The 14,546-nt window shown below is 41.1% G+C and overlaps 1 protein-coding gene across 2 annotated transcripts in view; it reads left to right on the top strand.

The window, feature by feature from the left end:
- FRMD3 (FERM domain containing 3) overlaps positions 1-14,546 on the top strand; it is a 334,605-nt gene that overhangs the window by 192,151 nt on the left and 127,908 nt on the right. For both annotated transcript variants that reach the window (XM_055427347.2, XM_055427346.2), the window contains exon 4: positions 11,997-12,075. In XM_055427347.2, coding sequence (XP_055283322.2) covers positions 11,997-12,075 — 79 coding nt within the window. The remainder of the gene's footprint in view (positions 1-11,996; positions 12,076-14,546) is intronic.

The following is a 14,546-nucleotide window of genomic DNA, read 5'->3' as shown; positions in this document are numbered from 1 at the left end:
AATATAAAAATCATTTATATGGAAATAAATACATATTATCTATATGACTATGTAAATGCACAGAAGACAGACTAAATAGATGTATACTGACTGTAGTTACCTCTGGGAAAGAGAATGAAGTAGACGGAGGTGAGGCCCTCATGTCTTACTACATATAGTTACATTTTACCCTGATCTTTTCAGTGAGAACATACTCATATATCAGTTGATAATAAAAAGAGAGCATAGAGGAAGCTTTATGCAAAAGTCAAGAAAGGAGTAAAGATAGGGAGAAAGGAATCGAAGTGCATTATGCATTAAGCATGTACTGCAGAAATAGAGACGTAGATGAAAGAAAGCCTGCTTAGTCTTCTGAACAGGCTCTCTGCTTAATCCTGGCTGGTGCCTAATTAGCCCAGGAGAAGAGGTAAAATCTTATTCTTGCTCTATGTATCAGGCACTATGCTGCCGCCAAGCACTGTGAAGGGAAAAGTGTTCCTGGAAATGGCTTCTGCATGCAAATCAGGGTGCAGAGAACCCCATCCTCTGTATAACACATGGATTTGGGTTCAGCCATAAGAACACTGTTGAGTCAAGTTGCTGGCTGATATCTTTGGTGCTTCCTCCCTAAAGTTATGATTGTTTTTCGTGGACGCCTGAGATGGTTTGTAATTTGTGTTTCTGGTAATATTTATGACATTTTATGCTTGTGTATCATTCCTTAGTTTTCCAGTAGTCCTGGGGGCTAATATAGTTTTGTTACTAGGGAGCATGTATTCTGCTCTAGCACAGACAGAGGGTACCAGAAGCATTTCATGGTGCCTCAGGAGTAAAGAACCCACCTGCCAATGCAGGAGATGTGGGTTTGATCCCTGGATTGGGAAGATCCCGTGGAGGAAGGCATGGCAACCCACTCCAGTAATTCTTGCCTTGGAAATTCCATGGACAGAGGAACCTGGGGGGCTACAGTCCATGGGATTGCAAAGAGCTGGACACAACTGAGAAACTCTGCATGCACGCATACACCAGAAGCATAGACTTTGCTCTGGTGTCACGAACAGGAGAACAGCCACAGGTCCATACCCAGTCATGGGACTTGTTTGGATGATAATTCTATTCTTCCAATTATTCCCTTTGCTGAGTGTATTAGCTCCTAAGGCTGTGAAAACAAAGTACCATACAATTGCTGGTTTAAAACGATAGAAATTTATTCCACCACAGTTCTGAAGGCTAGAAGTCTGAAGTCAAGGTGTCAACAGGGCCATGCTCCCTCTGAAGGCTCCTCTCGCTCTTGAAGATCGCTGGCCAACCTTGGCTATACTTCCTCAGCTTGAGGCTGCCTCACTCCAGTGTCTGCCTCCATTTTCCCATTGCCTTCTCCTAATGTTTCTCTGTGTCTGTATCTTAATTTCCCCCTCCATCTTTTATAAAGGATATCAGTCATTGGATTTAGAGCTCACCCTAACCCAGTATGGGGCTTCCCAGGTGGCACTAGTGGTAAGACGTGAGACTTGGGTTCAGTCCCTGGGCTGAGAAGATTCTCTGGAGGAGGGCATGGCAACCTGCTCTAGTATTCTTGCCTGGAGAATCCCATGGACAGAGGAGCCTGGTGGGCTACAATCCATAGCATCGCACAGAGTTGGACCCAATTGAAGCGACTTAGCACGCATGAACACAGGCTAACCCAGAATGACCTCATCTTAATTAATTACATCTTCAAAGATGTTTCCAAATGAGGTCACATTCAGGGATTTCAGGTTGATATGAAATTTGGGGGTTACACTACCTAGCTCACTGCACTGAGCGGACCCAGTTTAGATTTCCCACACCCTTTATCATTCCTATTTACTGTTTGGGTAACCTTCATGGTTTTGTCTTGTGGCTCATTTCTTCTCCTTCGTATATGTGTTATTCTTTCCTGAACTTGATCATATGCTCTGACAGTAAAACTTCAAACATTTTACTTCTTCAAACACCCCTTGGACTGTAGCCCCATCTCTAGATCTTTTGGGGCAACCTGTCCTGTTGTCCTCAGGCATATAGATATACTCATCTAATCCCTAGTATTTAGTTTGGAAGATTTCTTTACTTGGTCCATGGCTTACTACTAGCCTCTACAAGTAGTAAGTTCATAATAAATGCTTGTTGTCTAGAACCAAACTGCTCCTTTCAGAGAGCAGGCAGAAGAATTTAAACTGCCATATTCTTTAAAGACAAAGTAAAACTCACACATCTGAACAAAACCTATTGCATCAGTCAAGTGTGTAACACAAAGTCCCCAGCTGCTGTGGTTTAGTTTTGTCTGGTTTTGCCCTCTTCATTTTTCTTCTCTCCAATGCTTCTTTCCAGCTTTAGGGGCAAGTTTTTTTATTCTAGTCATAGCTTTAGTAGGTTTGGCCAACTGTCTTTCTTTCTCTCAGGTTTGACTATTTCATCTAAAATTTATTTTTTTGACCCTTCTCTGAAAAAGTCCATTTATAGGCAGTTTGGGCCTATAAATAATTTCCACATTGTGTTCTTTCTTTATTTCACAACATGGGTAGAAATAATGATAACAAAAGTAATGACAAAATACCTAAAATTTAAAATGTACAATTCTAATTGATTTGCACATTTGGTAAGCCATGGGTTTCTAATTTTTAACCTTACCCTTATAGTGTGGTTGGTGGTGACATGGATGTCACTTTGATTGAGTACAGTGTTAGGCTTTGGGGAGGACCCAGCACTTCTTATGGGAGAGAGGAAATGTGACAGGAGTGGTGGAGAAAGTGGAGGAAAAGGAGCATCCTCCAGCAGAAGCCTTTATGTAACCAGGGAGATACTTTCAGGGCTTCCTTTCTCTTTCCGGAGTGCCCATGTTGTTTCATAATGGGTGATGTGATTCAAAACTACATGTGTTGGCAGCACAAAAGTCGAAATGATCACTGTGATGGGCCAAGAGAGTCCATGCTTGGTTATATGAATCCTAGAGGTGGTTCAAATCTGGGTCAACTGGGTTAGGAAAGCTCTATTCATTTCTGTTTCCCTTTGGCTGGAAATACTTTATAATGCCTCAATTTTAGATGCATTTTTGTGGTAAGAAAAAACACCTCAGTACCAAGTTACATAAGTAATTTTGCATTTTGCTGTTATAATAATAATTATTATTATAATTAGTTGATTTATACCAACCAACATTACTCCTGAGGGGCCAGTTACTTACACAACATCTGCAGCAAGCAGGCACCTGGATCTCCTGCCTTTGGTTTCATATACTTTTACTAACTTTTTGGCTGAAATTCTCGGTCACTGCACCCTAGTCCCAAGCAGCAAAGTTCCTCTTTAGAAGCAGAACTGCCAAATATCTCGTCATATGGGCACCTATTTCACGAGTATTCCATCCCCACTCCTTCCTGAGAAATGACAGTCCTCCTCTCTCCCTTTGAACCGAGATATATGACTTAAGTTAAAGGACTTTACCACATCCACATGGGTTTCTTCTTCAACCTCTAGGGTGACAGTAACTCCTCTGGGTTGAGTGTGAAGGTCACAGGCAGTCTGCTGGGCCCTCTACCTCTTGAACTTGTGTCATCCTCATCATGGTCTCTGTTAACAGGACCCCTGGGCTAGACCCAACCTGCCATCTGGTTTTGTATGGCCATAGGCTGGGAGTAGGTTTCATATTTTTAAATGGTCAGAAGGAAAGAATGATATTTTGTGACATAAGGAGTGTATTAAATTCAGATTTCAGTGTTTTATTAGAACACATCATGCCATTTGTTTATATCATGTCTGTGGTTGCTTCGACCCTGCAACAACTGATGGAAGTAGTTGAGATAGCCGCCCTGATGCCCACAAAGTGAAAAATAGTTACTCTTTTACCCTTATAGAGAAATTTCACAAATCCTTACTTTAGGTGGTTGGTGGCATTCTTATCCCCATTTTGCAGATGAGGGAATGAAAGCTGAGAGTTTTAAGTTTATAGCAATTTGTTCAAATGGTGAACTTGAGATTAGGCATGTTGAATATCAAAGTCCCTGATGGAGTTTCTCCTGTGCAGTACAGGCAGTCAGAGAATTCCAAGGACAAGTATTTGTGAGGCAGCTGCTCAGCACTCCAGTGTCCGCTAAAAGAGTGCTTAGAGGGTGACTTCATTCTCCCCATGCACGTGTGGGTGTGTGTGTGGGTGTGGATGTGCCTGTGCCTGTGTCTGTGTGTGTGTGTGTGATTAACACATAAGAGAGAGCTATAACAGGAGGAAGATGAGTTAAAGAAACGTTGTTTTTAATCTCTGCTTTGGAAGTAGAGGAGATGCAGTACCAGTAACATCTTGGAGGCTGCTGCTTTTCATTTCAGTCAAAGAGGGATGGAGGGATTATCTGTCCCATTGATGGTGATAGTAACAGTTGTTGCTTAATGGTAATAATCATTTCCAACTAGAAGAGAGCAATTGTTAAGAGAGCAGTTCTCTGTGGTTGGTTCATTTGATCATACCCCAAGAGTTACAGTTCGTTATGAGTAATGCTTCGCCCTTTTGGCGTGCAGCGTCTTTTTCCACATACACAGAAAGAGCGTGTGTTCCCGAGCTGTTTCATCACCGAATGTGGCTCATCAGTGTCTCTTTGCACTGCTGCCCAATGGAGAGGTGGGGTGTGGCCCTCAGCTCTCAAGCTAAAGCCCCCGAAAGGACCTGGGAGGGACTTTTGGTTAGGAATAAAAAGGTGTCAGTTGTGCTAAACAGGCCAAGGACCCCTGATGCCTGCTTGAAGTCCTTTGGAAAGTAAGTTTCTTACTTGTAGTGCTAGGGGTCCTTTCTGCAACACCAAACCCTTTGCAGTGGTTTTTCCAGAGTCTGAAAGTCTGAAAAATTGATCACACTTTTTTTTCAAGAGTCCCAGAGGGAGGCATGAGAGATACATTCTAGGTGTAAGTACTGTCCTGACAAATGCCTGCTGGAGCCATGGGCACTATGTTTTAACTGCTGTTGAAAGGAGTTTGGGGGCGGGGGCAGTGGTTCATAGCTGTCAGCCAAAATGTGCATGAGAAGGATCATGAGTTTATATGTATGTTCCCAAAGTTATGTTTTTTTATTGTTCTTTATAATGATTGGAGGAAGGCCACTGTATTTTAAGAAAAATTGCTGAGGGATATTTCACCAGCCAAAAAAACGTTTCACCTATTTGTTTTTATAAGATTTGAGGATGGTAACTGGTTAAAAATCCCTGGATATGGGAATGGCAACCCACTCCAGTATTCTTGCCTGGAGAATCCCATGGCAGAGGAGTCCAGCAGGCTACACTCCATAGGGTCGAACATGACAGAAGCAACTTAACATGTTTGCAAGATGATTAAAAATGGAAAGTCTTTTTTTAATTTCCATTTTTACCGGGGAGGCTGCTCACCTATTCGTTTCTTATCCCTATCCTCATTTCTGGGCAAGATCTCAAAGTGGAGATGAGGAAGTCTGTCTCTGCTTTATAAATGGCTGTTCCTCTACCTGTGTTCTCACTGTTAACAAACCACCCAAATGACAATAACCTGGGATCTGCTGATGCAAAACAGGGGCCCCTGAGCTTCCCTGCGGTGGCACTTGGCCTCCCCAGCCTTTGTCTGGCATGTAACAAAGGGCTGTGCCAGAGGAGCCCTGCTGTTCTTGGGACAATTACCTGCTCCCAGCATTTTAAAGTGGATTTTTACATTTTTCCCTATTCTGCTCCTCAGTGATGTTCTCATTTTTAGCACTTACATGGCTGAGTAAACGCTTTTCAGCTGTTGACTTAAGTGCAATTCATTCTTCTCCTTCTCTTCCCTCCCATATCCAGCCTTCCTTTTCCTGCTGTTCTTCTGTTAGGAGTGCTTACCTAAATGTGAACTTTTGTTTGTTGGGATGTTGTGCCATGTGCGTGTACCAAGAACTTGTTGGATCTGTCTAAACACCTCTGGGGAGGTTGACATGCCCCCCCTCCCCGCCCGTGCTGTTCCCTCTTTCAAAGCAGGAAACAGAGTGTCTTGCTTAAGATCACTGTCTGAAGTTTCTTCTGAGGTTTGAGCACTCCTGTTGGGCTTGGGTTTCCCGTCATCCTGTGTGCTTCTATCACTGATGCCAGAGCCTTAGTACCACAGTAAAGGTAGAGGGTGTTGTCCCCTGTGGGGTGCCCCGTCTAGTAAAGCCACATAGTGGTTTTTCATGATGACACTGTCGGGGAAGGGCCCCGAGTGGAGCACAGGCGTTACTATCTACATGTTACCTCTATGTGCTCTATAGATAGGTCTTTCATCAGACATTTCCAACTCCACTTCTGAACCAAATGTTTGGGCAGATAAGTGTCATCCTTTGTCCTATTCCTCTTTCTCTGTAGCTTAAGAATAAGACATGGAAGCTGAAATAGCAGAGAGACTGAGCTGCTAGACAAAGGGAGTGGGCTCATCTCCACAAGAGGATTTTGACCTTAGACTAGTCCCAGGGAGCACATGCCAGCTGTCAGCTGGAGCCTGGAAAAGCTCCTTTTCCAGCATTTATGCAGCTGGTGGGGTGTCTGCCAGTGCTCCAACGCTGAGCTTTTGACCCTAAACCACTGCCAACACATTTGGGTTTAATGATTTAAAATTTTACATAATTGTATTTCTCGCCTTGTTTAATTTTCTAGAAGTTAATAAAGAGAATTGCACTTAGGTTGGTGGATTTGCTTGTGCGGAAATGAGAAAAGGTAACAGGGATGGGGATGGTCTTCCCTCTCCCCTTAAATTCTATATTCTTCTCCATAGCAGTTATGAGCTTCAAATGTCCTACATATTTCATTTATTTATTTTCATTTTATATCTGTTTATCCCACTAAAATGTGTCCTCCATGAAGACAGAATTTTTTGTGTCTAAACCTGTGCCTGATGTCTAGTAGGTACTCAAAATTTTTGTTGATTTTAATTAATCCACCTCCTAGAAGTAGCTATTGTAACCAACTCCAGAGTCCCTGAATCCATTCCAGCTGTTGAAGGGCAGAGGTTGATTTGTAGGACCTGAGATTTTTCAAAATAGAAATCCTGGAAATTGCTGTAGTGACTCAGACTTGGACCTTCTAGACCAGTGTTCTAACAGGATGAATGTGACAGCAGCACTTGGCTGTTTGCCTTAACATCTGCCTCAGAGGTTGGGCATCATCATTCATTAATTCATCTAGACAGGGAGAGAACTAATCCTTTATCAGTAAGCAACTCTGAGGCTGGAAAGCCGAATAAGATATATAGGTCCAAACCCTCATAAATCTTGTCATCTATAACTAGATCAACATTTTAGGGAGAAATTATTTATCTTTTCAGCTTCTTCCAGCCCTGTGAAGGAGCATTCCTTAGCTTTACTTCTTGCTCTATAATATAATTTTGCATCCACAGCCTTCAGTATGTTCTTTAAGGAGAAGCCTGCTCCTACCTGTGGTTCATTATGTCAAGATCATGCACTTCTTTTAACCTATAGGAAAATTTTTTTCTTTTGTTGGCAACACAGGGCCAATGATGCTGGATCAATATGAGATCACAGTAGGGGTATATGTGATGGTAGAAGAAAACGGGTAGAAAAGTTCAGACTTGAAAACTGCCACCTCTAGGCTTCCCTGGTGGTTTAATGGTAAAGAATCCGCCTGCCAATGCAGGAGACACAGGTTCTGTCCCTGATCTGGGAAGATTCTGTGTGCTATAAAGCAAGTAAGCCTGTGCACCACAGCTATTGAGCCTGTGCTCTAGAGCCCAGGAGTGGCAACTACTAAAGCCTAAGTACCCTAGAGCCTGCACTCTGCAACAAAAGAAGCCTCTGCAATGAGAAGCTAGCACCACAACTAGAGAGTAGCCCCTGCTCTCCGTAACTAGAGAAAAGCCTGTATAGCAATGGAGACCCAACCCAGTCAAAAATTAAATAAATAAAATTATTAAAAAACAAGAAAAATGGCACCTCCTGATTTTTCTGCTACCTGCTTGGCATCCCTTCTCTGATAAGGGGTCTAGTAGTGAGCCTACCACTGGAACCTTGTATTAATTTCTTCCATGATCACATCCCAGAATATGGAGGGGGAGATGGCAGGAGCTTAGTGACTTTTTCTATCTGACTTAGCAACATATATGGAAAGAATTACAGCTCTTGGTCTGCTATAAACTCAGTGTGAATCAGCACTGAGAGGAGGCTGTTCATAGGGAGCAACAGTTATGGTCAAAGTGAAGCCTGTGATGGTCCCCTCACCTGAGCAGCTCTGGCAACTGCTGGGGCTCCAGGCTTGAGGGAACACAGAGGCAGCAGGAATATATCCAGGGTGAGAGCACTCAAAACTCCTGTATGAGGAGCAGTTACAAGAACTGGGGATATTTATTTTATTTGTATTAATTTTTTGGCAGTGTGTGCCTTTTACTGCGGCACGCCAGCTCCTCTAGCTGTGGCACATGGGCACAGTAGCTGTGGTTTGTGGGCTCTCTAGCTGTGGTGTGCAGGCTTAGTTGCCCCACAGCATGTGGGAATCTTGGTTCCCTGACCAGGGATAGAACTCACATCCCTTGCATTGGAAGGCATATTCTTTTTTGTTTTGGTAATTAATTTATTTTTTATTGGAGGCAAATTATTTTACAATATTATATTGGTTGGTTTTGCCATACATTGACATGAATTCGCCCCGGGTTTACATAAGTTCCCCCTCCTGAACCCCCCTCCCACCTCCCTCCTCCCTTTATCCTCCCTCTGGGTCATCGCCGCATGCCAGCCACGAGCATCCTATAACATGCATCGACCCTGAACTAGTGATTCGTTTCACATATGACAACATACGTGTTTCAATGCCATTCTCCCAAATCATCCCACCCTCACCCTCTCCCACAGAGTCCCAAAGACTGTTCTATACATCTGTGACTCTTTTGCTGTCTCGTATACAGGGTTATCATTTGCATCTTTCTAAATTCCATATATATGCGTTAGTATACTGTATTGGTGTTTTTCTTTCTGGCTTACTTCACTCTGTAATAGGCTCTAGTTTCATCCACCTCATTAGAACTGATTCAAATGTACTCTTTTTAATGGCTGAATAATACTCCATTGTGTATATGTACCAAAGTTTTCTTATTCATTCATCTGCAGATGGACATCTAGGTTGCTTCCATGTCCTGGCTATTATAAACAGTGCTGCAATGAACACTGGAGTACATGTGTCTCTTTCAATTCTGGTTTCCTTGGTGTGTATGCCCAGGAGTGCGATTGCTGGATCATATGGCAGTTCTATTTCCAGTTTTTTGAGGAATCTCCACACTGTTCTCCATAGTGGCTGTACTAGTTTGCATTCCCACCAACAGTGTAAGAGGGTTCCTTTCTCTCCAATATTCTTAACCCCCGGACCACCAGGCAAGTCCCTCAGGATGTTTATTTTAGTAAAGGCTCAGAAGGACCTTGAGCTGTGTCTTCAAATGATTGAAGGGCTCTCCATGTGGGAGAAGCATTAGATCATTCTGGCGCCTCAGGTCTTGGAACACGGATGGCTGAAAGGATTGCCTACAGTCATGGAATTCAAAGATGGCTGCCTGGGGACCACCTCTGAGCCTCACTGCGTGGTCCCTTAGGAGGAATGCAAATCCCAGTTTGTATCCAATGAGCTCAGATACCTATTGAAGCCAGCCTAGGGCATGGCAAGGAAATACGCTGACCAGGTAGAAGAGAAAATGACAGCTCTCATGTGGGTCTACCTTCTGTGAGCCTCCTTTTCTCTCTTTGCCTTCAGTCAGCTGATTTTATTCCCCCAAATTCAAATATTGGGAGTCTATATTTAAATATATATATATATTTAATAATATATGAAATAGTTAATGATATATGGAATAAAAACACTTGCATTTAATGATATAACTCATTATTGTATATATCAATAATATATATGGTATACATTATAGAATGCATGTATTGTAATGTTGGAACAACCTGAATAATTAAAAAAGAATAGATGAGTAAATTCTAGTGTATCATATGAACTTATTATGCAATTGTTACAGACAGTGAGTTAGATCTGTACCTAATGTCCTAGATGGCTGGGCAAGATAGTTGAATGAGATAAGAGAAACATACATAGTATGATCTCATTTTGTGAGAATAAATTAAAAAATTACTTATGTGTGTAATCATGTGTGAGGATGGCAAAAGTGCTGGAGCATAGAGATGAAGTGGTTGTTAACAGTGGTTGGAGAGTCTGGGGTGGGGTGGGGAGCTAAGGGACAAAAAGGGCAGGAATGGAGACAAAAGTGAAGGAAAGTGAAAGGGGAAGGCTCATCTGTCTGTCTATCAGTATCCATCTATCTGTCTGTCTTTCATCTCTCTATCATCTGTCTGTCTAGCTTCATTGGTTGTGCTTAAACATTTATTAATTTTGAGGACTTTAATAAAAGGAGGAAGAAAGAAAAGAAAAAAAGCCTTTTTTTAATGTTGTTTTCTTTTTTGTTCTGTTGCTTATATAACAACTGTCTCAATCTTTCTATTAAGGACACATTTTATCATTAAAAACACTATTAGTTTTCATTTTTCAGAGATTATTTCAACAAATTGAAAAAAACCTGGGGAACGTGTAAAGATAAAATATTTTGAATCAAAACTGAGTTTCCAGATATTGTGAAAGATGAATGACTTAAGAATCCATTTGTGTTTTTCTTCATTTTTTGCTGTATAAGAGGTGTACATTTTCCCTTAGTGCTCCAGAAAAATGCTCCCTTTCTTAAATGTAGGGAACACATGGTCAGTTGAGAAACAGTTTAAGTCAAACAACTCAGTTAAGAAATTTGCTAGTTTCTGGTGGAGAAGTGGAGCACTGAGTAAAGGGTTCTGACACCTGTGTGTGTGCGTGTGTATTTTTAATCAGTTTTTCTTTGCTGAGATTTCCAGCAAGATGCTGCTATGTTTTCTGGAATTTGGATGCTTTCTTTCAAACTATTTTAAATAATTATTTTCCAGATTAAATTATCCTCATTATACATTCATTTTTGATGCTGATAGTCCTTTCTACGTGAAGAAGTTGTCTACATACAGAATAGTCCCAGACGTTATAGAATTGACTGGTGATTTAACCCCTGCTTATTATGAAAGAAGATTTGAGACAGAAGGGAGTGCTGTTTCATAGTCACATTTGGATGTAGACTCAGAGATGATCTTAAGCACCATAGTGATTCAGAGACAAATAATTATGTCAGGTCCATAGAAATAATACTACTAACCGTCGTACTTCTTTGATTTTAAGATGCTCATTTTGTATATTAACTGAAATCTAAATGAATCTTACTATACTTGTGTGCATTTATTAGGTTAATATTTCAAGTCAATAGTGGTCTTATAATTAAAGGTATCAGAAATCCTATAGAATCCCCTTGGGAGCTTATTGAGTTCTGGGTGTTTTAATGCAATTGGTACATTCCAGAATCAACAAACCTCAACCAGAATTTCAGTCTACATATAGCCATCTTGATTCAGACAAAGCAAGAAGTTATAAAAGTGTTTCTTTTCATGCAAGCAACTGCCTCATTGATAGATAACACTATAATAATACTAAAATTATACAGAGTAGAGTCTGTGCATGGCAGACTGCATTTTAAAAATCTTGATTTTAGTTCAAAGGCACTATCACTTTGGGAAAACTAGTCATGTGTGGTGACATTTTTCCATCTCACAGGCTAAAAAAATATTTCACTAGGCCAAAATTCTGAATGATACTTATGAACAATGTATCTGTCAGAAGAGAGTGGAAAGAATTGGAAGAGAAAATGTTATTTGAAGCTGTGGCCTGGAGAGAAGGAAGGAGCCGTGACATGGAAAGCTGTACTGACTGACTAGGTTGCCTGTATCCTAGTTTGCTTTAGGTGTCTTGTCAAGCATTTCCATTGAGTTTTGTGGTCACTGTTGCTTTGTTTCTTCTTTCAGAAAATCCTTCTCCTGCTCCCCCCAGGCTAGAGTGGAAGGCTGCATGGCTGACTTGCCTGTGTGTGTTTGAGTTCATGGTCTTTTGCTGCTTTTCTCATGCTTTTTCTTTATGATGTTTCAGCTCATCCACCATACACCATGTGCTTTAGAGTGAAATTCTACCCACATGAACCCTTGAAGATTAAAGAAGAGCTCACCAGGTATTTTGTCTGTTTGTTTGTATGTTTAACATGCCCCTTGAACCAAAGCCAGGGCTGCTGAGTCTTCCTCCTAGTGCAGATCATCTCCACCAAGCAGGCGCCTCAGCTCAGTATTTGGCTTGGAATTGTTTCTCTTGCACTAATTGTCTTGGGATTTTTCAAACGTTGTCATTAGGAGTGTAATTAACTGTGCAAAAAAGCAGTGGGTATAAGGAGGAGCTGCTCCCTGAAAACATCTGACAGTGGGTTGCTAAAAATAAACAGAAGATGACTGTCTTTAGGATATGGGCAAATTCATAGCTAGTGCAGCCCCTAGGACTTATCTTTGGGATCTAAGATTTTCTGGAAGGGAAAAGATCCCTTGACAGAATGGAATGTTTGTCATCCCACTTTCCACTTGCTAAATGACCAACTGTGGAGCCAGCTACCTTCTCCTTGTAGAGTGTTCTCAGCCCAGCTATTTGCATTTTCTAGTTCTTGGGCCTCCCCCCGGCCCGTTCTTGTTTCCTTCTGCCACGGCCACGTGCAAATAGTCTACTTTCTGGAGGTTCCACAAGCAGCCTTGGCAATGCCACTGAGTGGGGTCCCAGGAGGGCCAACTTGGTGGATAAAGAAGAGCCCATGCTCTTAGTGCTTAGTTCTTAATGAGGCTTTGATTTGATGCTTAGTTCTTAATGAGGCTTTGATTTGCTGACCGCAAAAAGTCATTGCGTCTAGTCTTCTCTCAGAAAATCTGTGTGGGTCCAAGTGCAGAAGAGAAGCAAAGGCAGTTGGCCCTGATTGTTGTGTGCAGAGGCACGTGTAGGGTTCTTGGGGGTTGTGCTCTCTTATTATCCATGAGGGGCCAGTCAGGCTCCACCATAGAGGCAAAGGGTAATGTTGGAAGGGAGCTGTTCTCTGTTAGTAATTTGTGCACAGCCATTGGTGGAGGTTTGTGCTTGGGGGTGGGGCCGGGTATGCAGGGGAAAGGAGATGATGGACATTGTAAGTGGTGGTTGGCATTTTGCAATCTGACCTGCCTTTTTTAAAAATTAAGATAAAATTCACGTAACAAATTATTTTTTGTTGTTTCAAAGTGCACAATTCAGTGCCATTAAGCACATTCACCATGTTAGGCAACCATCACCATTATCTAGTTCCAGAGCATGTCATCATTCCCCTGACCCCCAGAAAGCTCGTACCCATGAGCAGTTACTACTCACTCTCATCCCCCTGGCCCAGGAAACCACTCATCTGCTTTCTGTCTGTATGGATTTACCTGTTTTGGACATTTCATGCAAATAGAATCAAATGGTATGTGGCTTCAGCTTGCTTTTGGTTTGAGAAATTTAATCATTTATTTGTTAAGTTCGTCTTCAGTTCTCCTATCTGCAAGGGCTGTATGAGCTACTTAAATAAATAGAGAGAGAGACATATTTGGAAATATTTGTCCTGCCCTCTGAGTGCTAACAGTGTAATTAGAAAGATCAAATCAAATAGTCATGCCAGGCATTATTTCATCAGCGGCCAAAATGGCTCACTTTTGTCACTTGTTTTCTTTAAAATCTTTTCTGGAGGATAAAAATTGAATATGTATCACAATATAAATTAAGGATGTATTTTTTGTTGTTGATGTTGAGAAAAGCCCCTTTTGAAAGTAAAAGGGTACAAAGTTTTAGTTACTAACTCCAGTTAAATCCCTCTCAGTTAAATTTGCTAGCATTTTCCTACTTTTGTCTGAATAGCTAAGGTATTAATAATGAAATATTTTTATGTCTCTGATGGAAATTAAGATAATACTGTGTCCTTGCACAGGTAGAAATGGGCTTTTCTGAGCTAACACTGTCCTTAGAATTTGAAAGGAATCTGCAAACTGTGGAATGACTCAGATACTTATGTTTAAACCCTATCTTGAGAGAGTTTAGTTTTTCTTGTTTGATAAGTTATTTTATCGTAAGTTAATCTAAAATTTAAGAAGAATTTAATAAATGAGAGGCTAAGATCACATTTATGACCAGGCTTAGGCGTAAACACTGAGAAAGAAAAGCAGTTTTAAAAAAAGCAAAACAGCAAGAATACTCACCAAGAAGGACATTTGAAATCATTTTTTAACCTTTTAATCTCTCCATTTACACAGTCACCTTCCAATCTTTTAGATTTCTAGGGCTTAGGTAAATGCTATATACAATTGAATGTAATAAAAGCATATTACTTTAAAACTTTGGGGTAAGAACCATCTTTCAATTCATATTAGATAGAGAAGTGTACCATTAATGGAGACATAATAATGTGTGACCCCGATCCTCTTGTGTTTTCATTGCTTAATTCTTCCATGCAGGGAGGGGTGAGACTAAATGTAAATGCATTATTATTGTTGTTTTTTGGTGACTGTTACATTAAAAAATGAGTATCTGAACCGGAAGTCATTTGCAAGGCTCAGTGGATTATGTGGAACCCATAATAATCCATGATTATTTCTAGAGTTTGCTAAT

This window comes from Moschus berezovskii, chromosome 7 (assembly GCF_049115385.1).
Source record: "Moschus berezovskii isolate FMDL1 chromosome 7, NW_MosBer_1.0, whole genome shotgun sequence".
In the NCBI taxonomy this organism is placed as follows: Eukaryota; Metazoa; Chordata; class Mammalia; order Artiodactyla; family Moschidae; genus Moschus; species Moschus berezovskii.
This window is presented reverse-complemented; position numbering and strand designations above follow the sequence as displayed.